Source organism: Nanorana parkeri, unplaced genomic scaffold, assembly GCF_000935625.1.
Source record: "Nanorana parkeri isolate BGI_ZX_2015 unplaced genomic scaffold, ASM93562v1 scaffold401, whole genome shotgun sequence".
In the NCBI taxonomy this organism is placed as follows: Eukaryota; Metazoa; Chordata; class Amphibia; order Anura; family Dicroglossidae; genus Nanorana; species Nanorana parkeri.
In genome coordinates this window covers 778,500-793,230 of record NW_017306669.1, presented here as the reverse complement: position 1 = coordinate 793,230, position 14,731 = coordinate 778,500, and the positions used below count along the sequence as shown (strand labels likewise).

The following is a 14,731-nucleotide window of genomic DNA, read 5'->3' as shown; positions in this document are numbered from 1 at the left end:
TCTAGCCTTTGCTCCTCAGCCTTTGGTCCAGAAAGCTCAGTGAACACTATCTGTAAAGCAGTTTGCACTTTATTCACCATGTAGAACACAGAACTCAAATAGTGTACATGAAACCAGTGATGTTAGGATAAAAAGACTGCCCTTAAAATTCAAGTAGCTTTATGGATATTCTGCATACCAAGGAAACCATTAGACACAACTATCCGTATCTGTTCCGTATGACATACATGATAAAAAAGGACAATAAAACCCTCTGTTTTAACACGGTACTAATAAGGAAATTGAACACAGGTCTTTATTCTTCCTTAACTGTGCCAATCTTTCAGACAGCTTTTTTATCGTATGTCTTTGCCTTTGTATTTGGCGTTGTAAAGTCCTCACTTTCTTCTTAAGTTTAATTGTATCAGGTTTGTAACAAGGAATGTCTACTGCATTAAGTAAAGCTGAATATGTATGATCGGCAGGTCTGTGCGTTTCTGTTAGTTGCTCCAAACTTGCAAACGCCGTGTTATCATTGTTTCTTCTGCATCTTTTTTCTTTATAGACAAAAGGCACTGCATTTGCATGAAGTCGAGGAACCTTCATCCCTGGCTGCAGAATATAATCTTTATTCTTAAAATGGTCGCTGCAGATTCTGCTGGATGCAGATGGCTTCCACTGTGTGGTCCGAACTGCTTGAATCCATTTGCACAGCAGTTGGGGGTTTTTCATTGGAAACCTGCAAACATTATAATTCCTGTGAGCTGCTGAATTTTGTTAAAGTGTGAAGCACAAATTAGAAAAAAAAAAAAGAATCCAACTTTGCATTCTATTGGTTGTAGTTTACTACTGTTAATATATTTTAAAAGGACACATGCACGTTTAAAGCTGAACTCCAGACAAGCTGCTAAATATACAAATTAAACACAAATATGAAAAAAGCTTTACCTGTCAAAGGTAAAAATCTGATGTTGACAAGTTGAGGACAAGTTGTGGAATTGGGCATGAGTCTTTCAGCCCTGGAAGCTGTCCTTCCTATTGGTTATTAGAGTTCAGCTGGCCATACACTATTAGATTTTGTTTGTCCATCATTCATTCTGAATGAAAAAAAATCAAACAAATTCCTCCATCCATGCCTAACAGCGTGAGTGGATGAATTTCTCACTGGATTAATATATTCTGATAATGAGAGTTGTGCTGCTGTCAGAGTACATGGCCGCCATCACAATACCTAAAGGGTGCTAGCAGCTGGTTGGCTGCCAGCTTTGTTCGGCCAAAATTTTCCAACCTGCTCCTTCGATCAACTGATCAAGAGATGCTGGGCAGAAGGGTCCTGACAGCGGCACCCATTGTGCGAATTTTGGCCAGTTCATCAGGAACCGGTTGAAATTCGCATTGTGTGTACCCCACTTAAGTGAATTTTGGCTAAGTCATCAAGAACTGGACCATCTTTAGTCTCAGACCTAATACAAATATGCCTGGATAAGAGCCACTGAAGAGTGGGATCTTTTATACCAGCAAGTCATTTTTAGTTAGTCACTCTCAAAGTCTCCTTAGGTTTACCTTTTATTGCGTTCATCCCTGTTTTTCCAGTTACTTTCACAATTTTATGAAATAAAAAAAATGAATTAAATACTTAACTGACATGAATTAGTAGTCTTCTTTGCCTGCATGTCAGCTAATAATAGTTCTGAGTTTAATATTACATTTGGCTTGTTACATGCATTGAACAAATACAGTAGACTGATTAAACACTAACATTAGAAAGAAGACCCCCCTGTCACTCCACTGTAATCTCCAGGACCCTTTCAGTCAGAAGAAACTTCCTAATGTACTGCACAGGATATGTTAACAGAGCAAATGTGACTAAGAGTCAAAGAGTCTTCATTTATTTTCCTAGACAAATATTTAAACTAGATCATCATGATGCAAATAATCTCATCAAGATACACAGAGGGAAATTTATGAAAACTGGAGCAGTTGTGCATGAGAACCGATCAGCTTAAATCTTTCATTTGCAAAGCTTAAAAGAAAGCTATGGCCCAACCTTTTTCGGCCATAGTTCTCTTAAGGATCACAGGAGGACATTTACTGTGTCCTTATGTGACCCAAATGTCAGCATATAGTGGGCTATTGCCTACTTTAGGCTGACAGCACAGAGCCAGGCTGCAGTCGAGACGGATCCCGACAATATTGGTGGGATCCACCCCGCTACCTGATTGACAACTGGCTCTGCTTCTCTAGAGGCAGAGCCAGCTGTGCCTGCCCTTTCCCCTGTCCGTTCCTCCAATCAGCGCTGGAGGATTGGAGAGGGAGGAATCCCTGTGGGAAGTGCAGACTGATATAGTCCCCACGCTCTACAGGGAGATGATCAGGAACTGAGCCGTCAGCAGTATATTAGAGCTGCAACAACTAATCGACACCTAGGTGGCAACGATTCCATTGATTAGTTAATTTTGGATTAGTTGCCACCATTCTCCTGTTCTACTCCCCGCTGGTGCTGGCTGCAGCGGTCTGTGTCCCTTTCAATCCCCGCCTGTGTCGGCAGAGGCAGCGGGAACACAGACCGCTCCTGCCCCGGCCGGTTCCTCCTCTCACCCGGTCCGTTCGCTCCAACGATCCTGTCAGGGATACCGGCACAGGTGACCCCACACCTGTGCAGGTACCCACACAGGCAGACCAAACACTTATGACCACACCGGACAGGGCAGAATGTATTATATACAGTTTAATAAACAGCAAAACTAAACAACACCCAAAAGCAAACATAAATAAGTAACATCAACCTACTACAAGCAGGTAATGGCAACAGGAGGAAAGGCAGATAATGGCAACAGGAGGTATCTAGGACTGCAAATGGGTAACCGGGCTCGGGACACAAACAGGGTACAGGACTGGTAACAGGACTCTGGACGGAAAGCAGGGTTCACCGGAACTGGTGACTCAGGGTTCAAGTTTCAGGAAACAGGAAACTATACTGAGCCATCGTCCTGACTGCAGGGAGGGTTTAAATATCCTCCCAGGAAGCACCAGGTGATGGCTAAGTACTGGCAGCTGGCAAACACCCGCAGGTGAGCACTGGAGCAGCAGGTCTCAGCTCCTGCACCACCTAGAGGCGCTCTGGATCCTAACAGATCCCGGTCCGTCCGCTCCTAAAATTAGAGTAAAAAAAAAATAAAGTTTAAAAAAATAAAGTTAAACTAAAATTAAAAAGTTAAATAAATAAATACACATTCAAAATGCAAACAAATAAAAAAAAAAAAGTTTAATAAACTAAAATTAAAACTAGAATTTTTTTTTTTTGGTGTGTCATTTTAAATAAAAGGTTGTATTTTTTTAATTGTATTGGCTTAGTTTTACAATTCGCATTATTTTAAATCCATGAAACTAATTAAAATGTCTATATATAGCTCTTCTTTTTTAATAATTGTATGTATATAAATAAAAGGTGGGGAAATTCATTTTCAGTTTCGGACTGACAAATTTTTCATTGCAGTGCCATTCATTTCAATGGATCCCAAATGCACCTCCCATCCGCAGTGTGATCGCCCGCACTGGAACGTGCGGTACTGCAATGCCCTGTGTTCCAGTGCAGTGGGATATCAAAAAATGTGTATACCGTTTTATTCTGAAGTAAACTTTATGTCTGTAACGCTGCATTCGTGTATTTTATTTTAAATAAATGACGGTATTAATTTTTGTATTTTATCAGATTAATCGAAGTTAATAATCGGCTAACTAATCGATTATGAAAATAATCGTTAGCTGCAGCCCTACAATATGTTATCCCTCAGTTCACGATCAATAGAGCTGACATGTGACAGCTGCAGTGTCACACCAGGTCTCATTATGGGTATGAGTGTAATTCACTCTCCTCATAATGCTCCTTTAACTGAACAAACGGAAGAGAGAAGCTCATTGGTTACTATAGGAAACTGCTCCAGTGTTGAATAATTCCCCTATTATTGTTTAAAAAAAACTAATATAAACGTAAAATTTCTAATAAACATGAACACAGCCATAATTGCTGATTACATATGCAGCCTAGTAGTGTTTTACTGCTCCTCACAATGCAAGCCTGAGTGAACTGACTATTTTAAAAACATTGCAGATCCTGATATTTATGTCACTATTTAAGAGTGACTGTACCTGCAAATTTACTTTGCAAATAGAGTGCGGTGGCCACCATTGGGATTTAAGCCAGTGTTCTAGTCCAGTCATTCTTGCCAGACACTATATAATGTCCTGAATATTTTATTTTCTCCATGGCAGTGAGAGCAATACAGTTTGGTCGATACTGTAACTAGGCCTCATTTGCCTATTGTGCTACCCCTTCCCTTCTAAGCGTGAATGCTGATGTACAGAGGATTACAAGATACAAAAACAGATTAAAGCAGAACTATGAGGTGAGTGAAAATCATCTCATAATTCGAGCCGACGTGTGACAATGAAACTGGCACACGTCAGCTCAATAGATTGGGAAGTGAGCGAACACATACCGTCACTCGCTCACTTTCAATCATGTCCCTACAGAGAGCCGTGACTGTCACTCAGGGCTCCCTGCAGGGATTCCCCCCTTCCCTGTCCCATCCTCCAGTGCTGACTGACAGAACGGAAGGGGGAGGGGGTGGGTACAGCTGGCTCTGCCTGTAGATAGGCAGAGCCAGCTGTCAATCACGCAGCTGGGTGGATCCAGACAGTAACGTCGGGATCCGTCCCGGCTGCGGCCGTCTCAGTATACCGTGAGCTTTGGGTCACGGGAGGATGCTAGTTTGTGTCCTCCTGTGACCCTGGGGAGAACTGTGGGGAAAAGCACTGACCCCATAGTTCTCCTTTAAGGTACTGCTTAAAAACACATTTCTTTATCGTCCATTGAGAGACACGTGAATTCAGGAATTCTGAAACAGTCCTAAATGCTGCTGCCTACAGGAGGTTTAGACACTAACAAACAGAAAAAAACATAGACGGCCAGGCATAGATAACCCTCCCTCTAACACTGGTAAAGTAACACGGGTTAAAATACAAAAAGACAACATTTTTTTCCTTCCTCATGGTCTATAGATTACATTAGAAAATTAAATAATTTTTGCAAGATAATATTGCCAAACAAAAGCCTAGTTTGTCCATAAAACACATGTACAGTATGTATTCCTTTATCTTAAAGAAGAACTCTGGAGGGGAATAAAACTCTGGAAGGGCTACTCCTGCACGGGGATAAGGGCTCGTTTTGGTCCAGGGTGTAAAATAAAACTCACCAAACCTCAGTCCCTCTTGGCTGCTAGACCGGTCCACACAGGCTCTCTACCTCTCCTCTTTGGCAACGGTATGTCCCTCAGAATCCTTACATCTAATGCACTGTATTAGACGTAATGACTCACAGATACTTAGACCACTGGCGACAGGTCTAGTGCCTACAGGAGTCTGAGGATCAGGTGAGTATATCTTTTTTTATTTTACATCCTAGAGCAAAACAAGAAGTTAACCATTGCAGTGCTGGGGTAGCAACACTGCAAGGGTTAAGTTTTATTCTGCCCGGAGTTCTTCTTTAAATATTGTTAACATTATATCCAAGTAAACAGGCTAATAGTTGAAATGTAAAAATGTCTCTAGTCCATACAGGTACAAGAGCTGAAGTGTTAAGCTACACAAGAAGAACGTAGTAGCAATTAATCATGCACATCATGCTCCAGTTGTATGTAGGTAAATGTTAATATAGGAATCACAATCTTTACCTGAAAAATTGCTTCCTGCATCCTTTCACAAAGGTGTTATTGCAGCCATACACTACACAGGTTGGAGGCAGGCTTTTCTCCACAGGGTCAAGGTTAACCTAAAGATGTAGAAACATGGTTGCAATTCATCAATATTAAATATCGTATGTATTAAGTAAACACAGCTTCATTGTTGTAGTGAGAGATTCTTCACCAACCAAGATAAGCCAAATACACTGTCCTTATAAGAGCTGCACAACATGTTTATAACTCTATGCCAAAAGGTTCAAAAACTTCCTCATACCGAACCTAGGCATCATTTACATGCTTTTGTTTTGTATGTAACATTGTAGAAAGGGAGATGTATGTGATTTTGCAATAAAGCTGCAAAAAGGAGCTAGGAAGCATTTGCTACCCTGGGCCACCGTTGTCCCTTCAGCAATGATAGAAAAACTTGAGTACCATTAGTTCTGAAAATAGTCACTGTATACAACCTATATAACATCTGAACAGATCTACCTGAACACAACAGTCACAACCGACAAAAAAAAAGCATTACCTGTCAGATGCCACTGCTGTTTTTCAAGGAAAAGGAAAAAACAGAACCATTAGGTCCATGTTCTTTGTTTACTCAATCCTATTACTGAAAATATGAATTTGTTACCATGGGATGCTATTAATGATTTCCCCATAGGCAGAAGTAACCAGCCCCCTGTTGCCAATGTTCAATAAGGTGAAGGTCCACAAATCTGGATCCTCTTATTATATAAATGTGTCTTTCAGGGCCCGTTCACAAAAGAAACAACGCCAGTCACCGCTAGGGTTCAACTGTTTTCCATGTGCCCCGTTCACACCACAAGGCAGGTGTGTCATTCGGTGTGGTGTGCCCCTCAATGCAGTAGACCACTGGACTTCAATGGAGTGTACACTTTGTACACTCTAAATAAAGTAAAGAAAAAAACAAACAAACAGTTTGAAGTGCTGAGTCAGCGCATCACATCACTCACCCACTGGAGCTGTCAGAACACACTAGCTTGTCCCCCCGATGGGCTAGTGTGAACGGGCCCTCAAATACATGCATATGTATTGGGCTCCCCCCTGGCGCGGACACTAGTGCAGCCGCACCGGCTGCAGTTCCGCCCCTGTATGTACAGCGAGACTACCAGCATTCTCAAAATGAGAGAGAAGCAATGGCATTTTCATGTTTCTCTCTTGACAGCTTTCCTTATACTCATTTTAAGAAACCTTAAAACTAGATGGAGAGGAGTGACATGTGCAGCAAAGACAGGCAGTTGTTAAAAGAATGTGACAATGCTCTTCACAAGCATTTTACACATGGAACCATGTTCCACCAAGATAAGATGAATAACTTTGGGAGGAAGTCTTATTAAATACTGCTTGACTCCTTGTCATTGAAGGTCTAAAAAATAATACTCCTGCTCTAATTCCTGCCATTGTACACTGATCTGATATGGTCACAATCACAATAATTCAGACTTTACATCTTACCTGATCTTTGTTGTGGACTTCTGTTCCATCACTAGGTATGTTTTTCCATTTAGGATTTTTAATGAAGATAGAAGGCACTGCATCATGTCGTAGCTGAGGGTCTGTTGCTTCTGGATATAACATGTAGTCTTTGTCAGTAAAATGATCACTGCAGATCGTGCTGGATGTGGACGGTTTCCAATATTTACGTTGAACTGCTACAATCCACATTGACAGACGTTCTGGATCATTTAGTGGAAACCTGCACACAGATTACAGGTAATATTTTTATAAATCTTTTCAGGTTTTTGTTTAATTTTTTTTATAATCTGGTATTCGAACAAAGGGGAAAAAAAAACTGGTTGCTGTGGACAGCTCACTTTTCATTTCAGATGCTCTGGTACAAAGGATTTGCTTACTTGGAGAGCAACTTAAAACAATTATATTGCCCTGTATGGCTGCAGAATGAAGTAAAATCTCATTTGGTTGCACTAATTAGAATACTGTATATATGACACACAGAGATACCCTGTCAAAGCATGTTACACACTGGCAGTGGCTATTCTGCAGGCACTCCTTAAAAGAAGTCACAAACATTTGTATATAGATCTATTGGCTTGCAAACATGGACAATGTTTTGTATGCTGATGTTTGCAATGGCTTTTCTTTCTGTTAATAAAAAAAAAAAAAAAAAAAAAAACTTAATAAAAACTGGTAATGAGAAAATATGGTGGCTGCCATTGTTGAGCACTACTTTTAAAATGCCAGTTGTCTGGTTGTCTTACAGATCCACCAGCTTTAATACTTACCTGAAAAATGTCTGGAAACTGGGAATTCTGACTTAAAGCATTCTCATCCTTCAGTCAGTGTTAGAAAAGGCAGTTGTGGATGATACAGCACTTACAGTAGGCATTCTCTAGCTGATCTTTTGCCTTGGCCCATTCCATTGTCCTTTATACAGCACTGTGTGGCCACCACTTTAGTAGAGGTATAAGCAATTGCCATAGAGTTCTTTGTGTTACTAGACCCCGCACCTTAATGACACCATCAATGTAATCCACTAATTAGAAGCAGAAGTGGGCATGGTATGCTTGTCATACCCATGATAGTCTCCTGTGAAGCAAGAACAGAGGGTGCCTAGGCCCAGTTACATGAGAGAAATTGCTTTGCTACTTCTAATTGGGAAGTACACTGAAAGCTAAAAGGTACATATGTGAATTGATTGCTTTACCATCTTAAAAGTGTGTTAATTCATCCCCGTTAGAGGGCCAGACATTACATTTTAAGTAGAAGTCTGCTTTAACTCCAACTTTCCAATACTCAAGCTTCTTCTAGGGAAGTGATTCAAAGTCCTGAACCTAGAGACAGCCAAGCAAGAAGGAAATCAGCAATGGCAGCCCATGTATTTCTCTCTGTACAGGTTCCCTTTAACTAGAACCGGACAACGGGTTGCTTTTCCAGAGTTTAGAACATTGCAGTACAAAACCCTACATCCATTACCTGAAAAACTGCTTCTTGCATCCTTTGAAATGGGTATTACTGCAGCCATGCACTACACAGTTCTTCATCTTGGTTATCTACTTGGCAGAGAAAAAAAAAACCCAATATAGTAATCACTTTTATAGATTTTCCCGTCTTGAAGAGCTAGATAGATGAGGTAGTCGACAGACAATTATGAGGAGAACAATGACTGTCTCTCTCTAAAGCTGATCAACAAAGAACTGGTAGCATTTGTAGTGGGTGACAGCACTGACTTTCTCTGGAGCACTCTTAATTGACAGAGCAATGGCACCGTTCTAGGACTCCACTGTGTAAATACACAATGGTCATACCAGACTGCCAGAATGTTTTTGTTATGTCTGAATATCAACCCCTGAATTATTGCATTCCTGCAGCTTTAGCTCTCATAGATAATTTGATTATTGATCAGTTATTTGTAATGTCTCTTCTTACAGCAGAAGTGGGTGGCCCTGTCAACACCAACAGTTGAAAGGTTTAAAAATCAAAGGAGCTGGGTGGAATTTTTTTTTTTTTACTGTTTGAATGCAATAGCCACCACTGAAGATTCCTCCATCCACGCTCTTTAGCATGGATCAGGTAATCAAGTAATTTTCTCTCTTTCAGCCCATGGGCTGGATGAGAGGAAATATATACACGTATGGCTAGCTTAAAGAAGAAGTCCAGGAAAAGTTTTTCTTAACCCTTGCAGTGGGGCTACTTGCAGTCGTTTGTTTTGGTCTAGGGGGTAAAAAAACCCCAAAAAACTCACCCGATCCTCAGAGCCGCCTGGCTGCCACACCAGTACCTGCAACCTCGCTCCCCCTCCAAGCCAGGGGTCTAAGGATCTGTGAGTCATCACAGTTAACTGCTCTTTATTGTCTAGGTTAAAAAAAAAAAAAGGGAAGAGGTAATACTCTCCTGAACCGCAGAGCTGGCTCCTTCCCTAGTCTCTCTTCCTGCACTGCAGCCATCTAAGGTCCTGTAAATCATCACGTCTATGCAAAGCGTGAGGACAATGGGAAAGATTTCAATGCTGCAGCGTAGAAGGAGAGAGGCAGTGGGGAGCACTGTGACAGCCGGAGCTTCAGGTGAGTATAATTTCATTATTTTAAGCCCTAGACAAAAAAAAAGGCTTTGCCAACTGTCAGTTTTAGCTTCCTCGTGGAGCCTGGAGAGTTATTCTCTTATCAGCCCTAAACTTAGACAGTCCGTCTCCATATGGACCTTACAACCGGACGATGATTTAACACAATTAAATAACAGCACAAACACCTGAAATGTAAGACAGTACTTGTGGTGCCTGCCAGAACTAAAGCACCCTGTCTAGCTGACCCTGAGCTACCATTGCCAACTTTCTCTGGAGTTGTCCTTAAAGCAGATCTCCAGGATTTTCAAAAGTTAACCCGTGCAGCGGGGCTACCCCTCACAGTGCAAGGATAACTGCTCATTTTGGTCTAAGGAACGGAATAAAGAAGATATACTCAACTGATTCTTGATCCTGCAGTGGTGAGTATATTTTCTTTAAAGTGTAATTTGTGCAGCGCTAAAAGTGAAAAATAAATAAAGTAAAATTAAATAAATATCCCTATCTAAACATATGTAATTATCACAATATAAGTAGTACTCCGTGTATATATATTACAAACCTTAATACAGTGATGGTGATAAATCTCTAATTAAATAGCCACAGTGTAAAAAAAAAAATCACAGTGTAAAAATGTTTTTTCCTTATCGTTCTTGTGTCATCATGATAGTGAAAAAAGACATTCCTAGGAATTATCACAAATCGTGAATGGCATATCTGCCAATAAATGATGTAAAACCGTGAATCTGTCTGGATATTTTCTTTATTTGCGCCCCTAGACCTAAATGAGTGGTTAACACTTACAGTGCAGGGGTAGTCCCCCACTGCAAGGGTTATGAAAAAGAAATCCACTATGATTAGGCTGACCATATTTCCTTGAGCCGAATACGGGATATTGGGATGACAAAAATGGGGCGGTTTTAATATTCCCTATTCATGAAAATGTAAGATAACAAAAGTTTTATGACAATATAATAGATGTGTACAGCATAAAGTTTTGGACAACATTATTATGCCGTTTTGGATTCGAAGGCAGCGAGCCTCTGAATCCGAAACTGCACATTGAAGAAAAAAAAGTGCAGCAGTCATATTGACCGCCAGCGCGTCTATATGCACGCATGTGTGCATAGAAACATTTGGTGCTGCCATACCGCCCATACAACGAATTACTATATGCCCGAATATATAGTAAGTTGTATATTCGGGTATATAGTGATTCGGATGAACTGCCGATCTCACAATTATTCTTGTTTTAAAGGGGCTCTGTGCGCCTATACATAACTTCCTCCCAGTCAGTGCTACCACTGTTGGGGGCTTCGGTGAGATATCAGGGGTCTAAGGAGACCCATGATATTTCCCTTTTAAAATAGAAAAAGAGATTGTGGACACAGAGTTCCTCAATCTCTTTTTCTACATCCCCTATTATGGATCAGCTGTCACAGGAGGGTAAGCCAGCGGTGCGGGGGAGCTCAGTCTATTTTGACAGCGACTCCTCCCCCACACCACACCAAGACTGGCCTCCTGTGACAGCTAACTCCCACACCAAGACGGGCCCTCCTGTGACAGCTGACTCCGCCCCCACACTGCTCTCCTGATCTATCACAGAAGGCTGAGTTGTGCGGTGTGGGAGGAGAGCTCAGCCTCATTTGACACACCAATGACAGCAAGCATTGGTGTGTCCTCTCCAGCACTGCTCGGCCTTCTGTGACAGTTTATCTCTATATTATCCCATGTATTAACTCTACATATCATTCTACTCCTTCCCTCCTCTTTCTTATGCGCCACAATAAAGTCAGAACTTTGGACCAAACTGTGTTTTCTGTCATACTGTTCTCTGCAATCTTTCATATTTATAAAAATTAGAGTCTCAAAATCCTTGAGTACCTCTTTAAAGAGACCCTGTCACCATTTTATTTTTTAAGTTAAGTTAATTTGAATACATGAAATTCTAACAGCGAATGTGGTTTTTATTCAGGGAACTCCATTCAAAATGAAATGTTATAATCAAACGAAATTTCAAATGACATTCGTCAAGAGGGCGTTATCAAATGTTCTGGCCAGATTTTTGGTATGAACATTCGCACAAATATCTACCAGTGTACCAGCCAACTTAAGCTTTCCTCTGTACCTTTGGATGTGTCACAACTGTTGGTTGCTCCTCTGGGTTCCCAGCTGTGTCCATCCACGGAATTGCTGTTTCTGATAGTGAGGAAATTTTGTCAGTAGTACTTTCTGAATTCTCACAGGAGCTGCTTGTCTTTTTCAGCTCTTCTTTGTCACAAAATGGCTAGAATACAGAGTTAGAAAGCTGTATCACTAAAAGCAAGCTAACTTTTAAAGAGACCCTGTCACCAAACTGCAGATAAAAGCACAAGACATTTTTAAATGCTTACTTGCAGGTACTCCATATATTATTTTTATTCACTTGAAATGTGTCTCTAAACTTGCTAGAAAATTTGACTACTCCATGAGCATCTGGAGTAGCACAGCCCCCTTCTTCTGTACATCATAATCCTTACCTCTTCTGGGAGTGTTTAATTACTGTCTCTGCTGGCCCAGCTACTACACCCTTCCCCTCACCTCCTTACATAACCTTTCATGTAGCAGATGGGAGGAATTGTTGTGTGATGATGGTCATCAGGGTTGCCACAAAGCTACCTGTATTGTCCTTTCAAGAGACAAAAGTTATATCATAGATATCAATTTTATCAGCTCCAACACCTTACTGTGGCACAATACCACTATATGTGTGTTATGATTACACATCGCACCACAACAAATTAGGTCGAAACATTGAAATAACCTTGACACTTTATGCAATAGAAACTTCCCCGGATCTGTACTTCCCTGTCCTTTACCGTCATTAAACAGGATGTAGTAAAGGGGGTGGAAGTAACACACACATTGTCTGGATTACATATTAGTTGCCCCCCACTGCAACGAATGTGAAAAAAATAGTATTGGCTATAGTTAGTCCTTGTTGTTGACAGTTTTGTTTTTGACACTTTTTATACTAAGAAATTAGAATATTGGAAAAATATTTAAGTAAAGTAACATCCACATGAATGTCAGGACCCAAGGTTTCCCAACAGAACATTGCCCACACTGCCTCTGCCGGCTTATCTTCTTCCCGTAGTACATCCTGGTGCCATCTATTGGCCTGCCATCTTGGTCCCCAGGTAAACGACACGCACGCCTGGCCATCCACATGATGTAAAAGAAAATGTGATTCATCAGACCAGGCCACCTTCTCCCATTACTCTGTGGTCCAGTTCTGATGCTCACGTGTAAATTGTAGATGCTTTTGGTGGCAGACATGGGTCGGCATGGGCAGTCTACGGCTATGTAGCCCCATACGCAACAAACTGCGGTGCACTGTGTGTTCAGACACCTCTCTGTCAGAACCAGGATTAACCTTTACACTAATTTGATCTATCGTAGGTCTTCTATTGGATCAGACTACACAGGTCAGCCTTCACTCCCTACATGTATAAGTGAGCCTTGGCCGCACATGACCCTGTCGCTGATTCACCGGTTTACCTTTTTTGGACCACTTTTGGTAGGTTCTGACCACTGCAGACTGGGAACATCCCACAGGAACTGCAGTTTCGGAGTTGCTCTGACTCAGTCATCTAGCCATCACAATTTGGCCCTTGTCAAAGTCGCTCAAACCCGTACACTTGCCCACTTTTTCTGCTTCCAACACATCAACTCCAGGGACAAAATGCTCACTTGTTGCCTAATACTGTATACCCCACCTACTTCCAAGTGCCATTGTAATGAGATAATCAATGTTATTCACTTCACCTCTTAGGCCCCATTCACACTTGGCGATTCACAAATCGCGCATTTGTCGCGCGATTTGCATTTTTCGCGATATCGCGCGATTTGCCGCGCGATATCGTGCAAATGCTTGCATTGAATCGCGGCAAAATCCGCTGCAAAAAGGGTCCTGCTGTAGCGACGCACGACCCGCGACAGCAGGACCCTTTGCCCCATTGCCAAGCATTGGAGAGCGATATCGCGCGGTAAATAGCCGCAATATCGCAGGAATTACTGCGCGATAAATCGTTCAATGTGAACGGGGCCTTACTGGTCATAATGTTATGGCTGATCATTGTATATATTCGAACCGTTTTAGCTGCCAAGGGATTCTGTTCAGCCAGCCTTATGAGTCATAGAGCTTTGCCATAGTCTTTGGCACAGACAGAAAAATGACTCTACTGTCTACAAGTTAAACTTTGCAGCTTACTGTGTCATGTGTCGACCTCCTGCCTGACCACTGAACAATAAATTTGCATCATCATGCTGCTTATCCACTGCCCATGAGCAGACAGGTGACAGAGGAAACTGTAAAGCTGAACCAGGAAATAGTGGTCACTCTACAATGTTACAGAAGTGCATGACTGACAAGTCTGGCTAAACAGATTTACTGTACATATCCTCTGACAAATAAAAGTGACAACTGTAATAAAGCCAATCAGAATATGTCTGGCTGGCGATTTTTAATCGGCTTTTGTTGAAGGAGCCAGTCTGAAAAATTTCAGCCAAACGGTGACTTCAGACAATCAGCTGCAGTCACTGTTTAGGTATTCTGACAGCTTCACACCAGCCACTGTAAGACTACAATAGCCTATGGCAAAGAAAAGAAGGGGGTAATGGAATCTCCCATCCATACTGTTTAGCATGGAAAGAGGAATCTTTTAGATGTTTTCTGTTCAGCATGCACGCTGAACAAAAAAAATCAACTGGTGTGTGGCCAGCTTTACCATACACCCCCCTTTTACCGGTTGCACCTAGAAGAGGTGACAATAATCTTGCAATCCTTATGGCAAGATCCTGGGAATGCAAAGAATCCAAAATTAGTTTTGGTCTCATTCGATTTTACTGTTGTATACATTTTATGTGACAAAATACTGTTAATGCTCTCTTCTGACTGTCATTTACTCTCCCTGCCGCCCCAAGGCCA

The 14,731-nt window shown here is 41.5% G+C and overlaps 2 protein-coding genes across 2 annotated transcripts in view; one reads left to right on the top strand and one right to left on the bottom strand.

Moving 5' to 3' along the window:
* Positions 1-258: 258 nt before the first annotated feature.
* The window catches only part of LOC108789487, a 17,912-nt gene continuing 3,439 nt past the window's right edge, over positions 259-14,731 (bottom strand). The window contains exons 3-7 of the mRNA XM_018559512.1: positions 11,891-12,049; positions 8,679-8,755; positions 7,200-7,440; positions 5,712-5,809; positions 259-718 (exon numbers count right to left, since the gene is read on the bottom strand). Coding sequence (XP_018415014.1) covers positions 259-718; positions 5,712-5,809; positions 7,200-7,440; positions 8,679-8,755; positions 11,891-12,049 — 1,035 coding nt within the window. The remainder of the gene's footprint in view (positions 719-5,711; positions 5,810-7,199; positions 7,441-8,678; positions 8,756-11,890; positions 12,050-14,731) is intronic.
* Positions 6,977-14,731, top strand: part of POLR2E (RNA polymerase II subunit E) — a 29,210-nt gene continuing 21,455 nt past the window's right edge. Inside the window, exon 1 of the mRNA XM_018559517.1 lies at positions 6,977-6,981. The gene's annotated coding sequence lies outside the window, so the exon portion shown is untranslated. The remainder of the gene's footprint in view (positions 6,982-14,731) is intronic.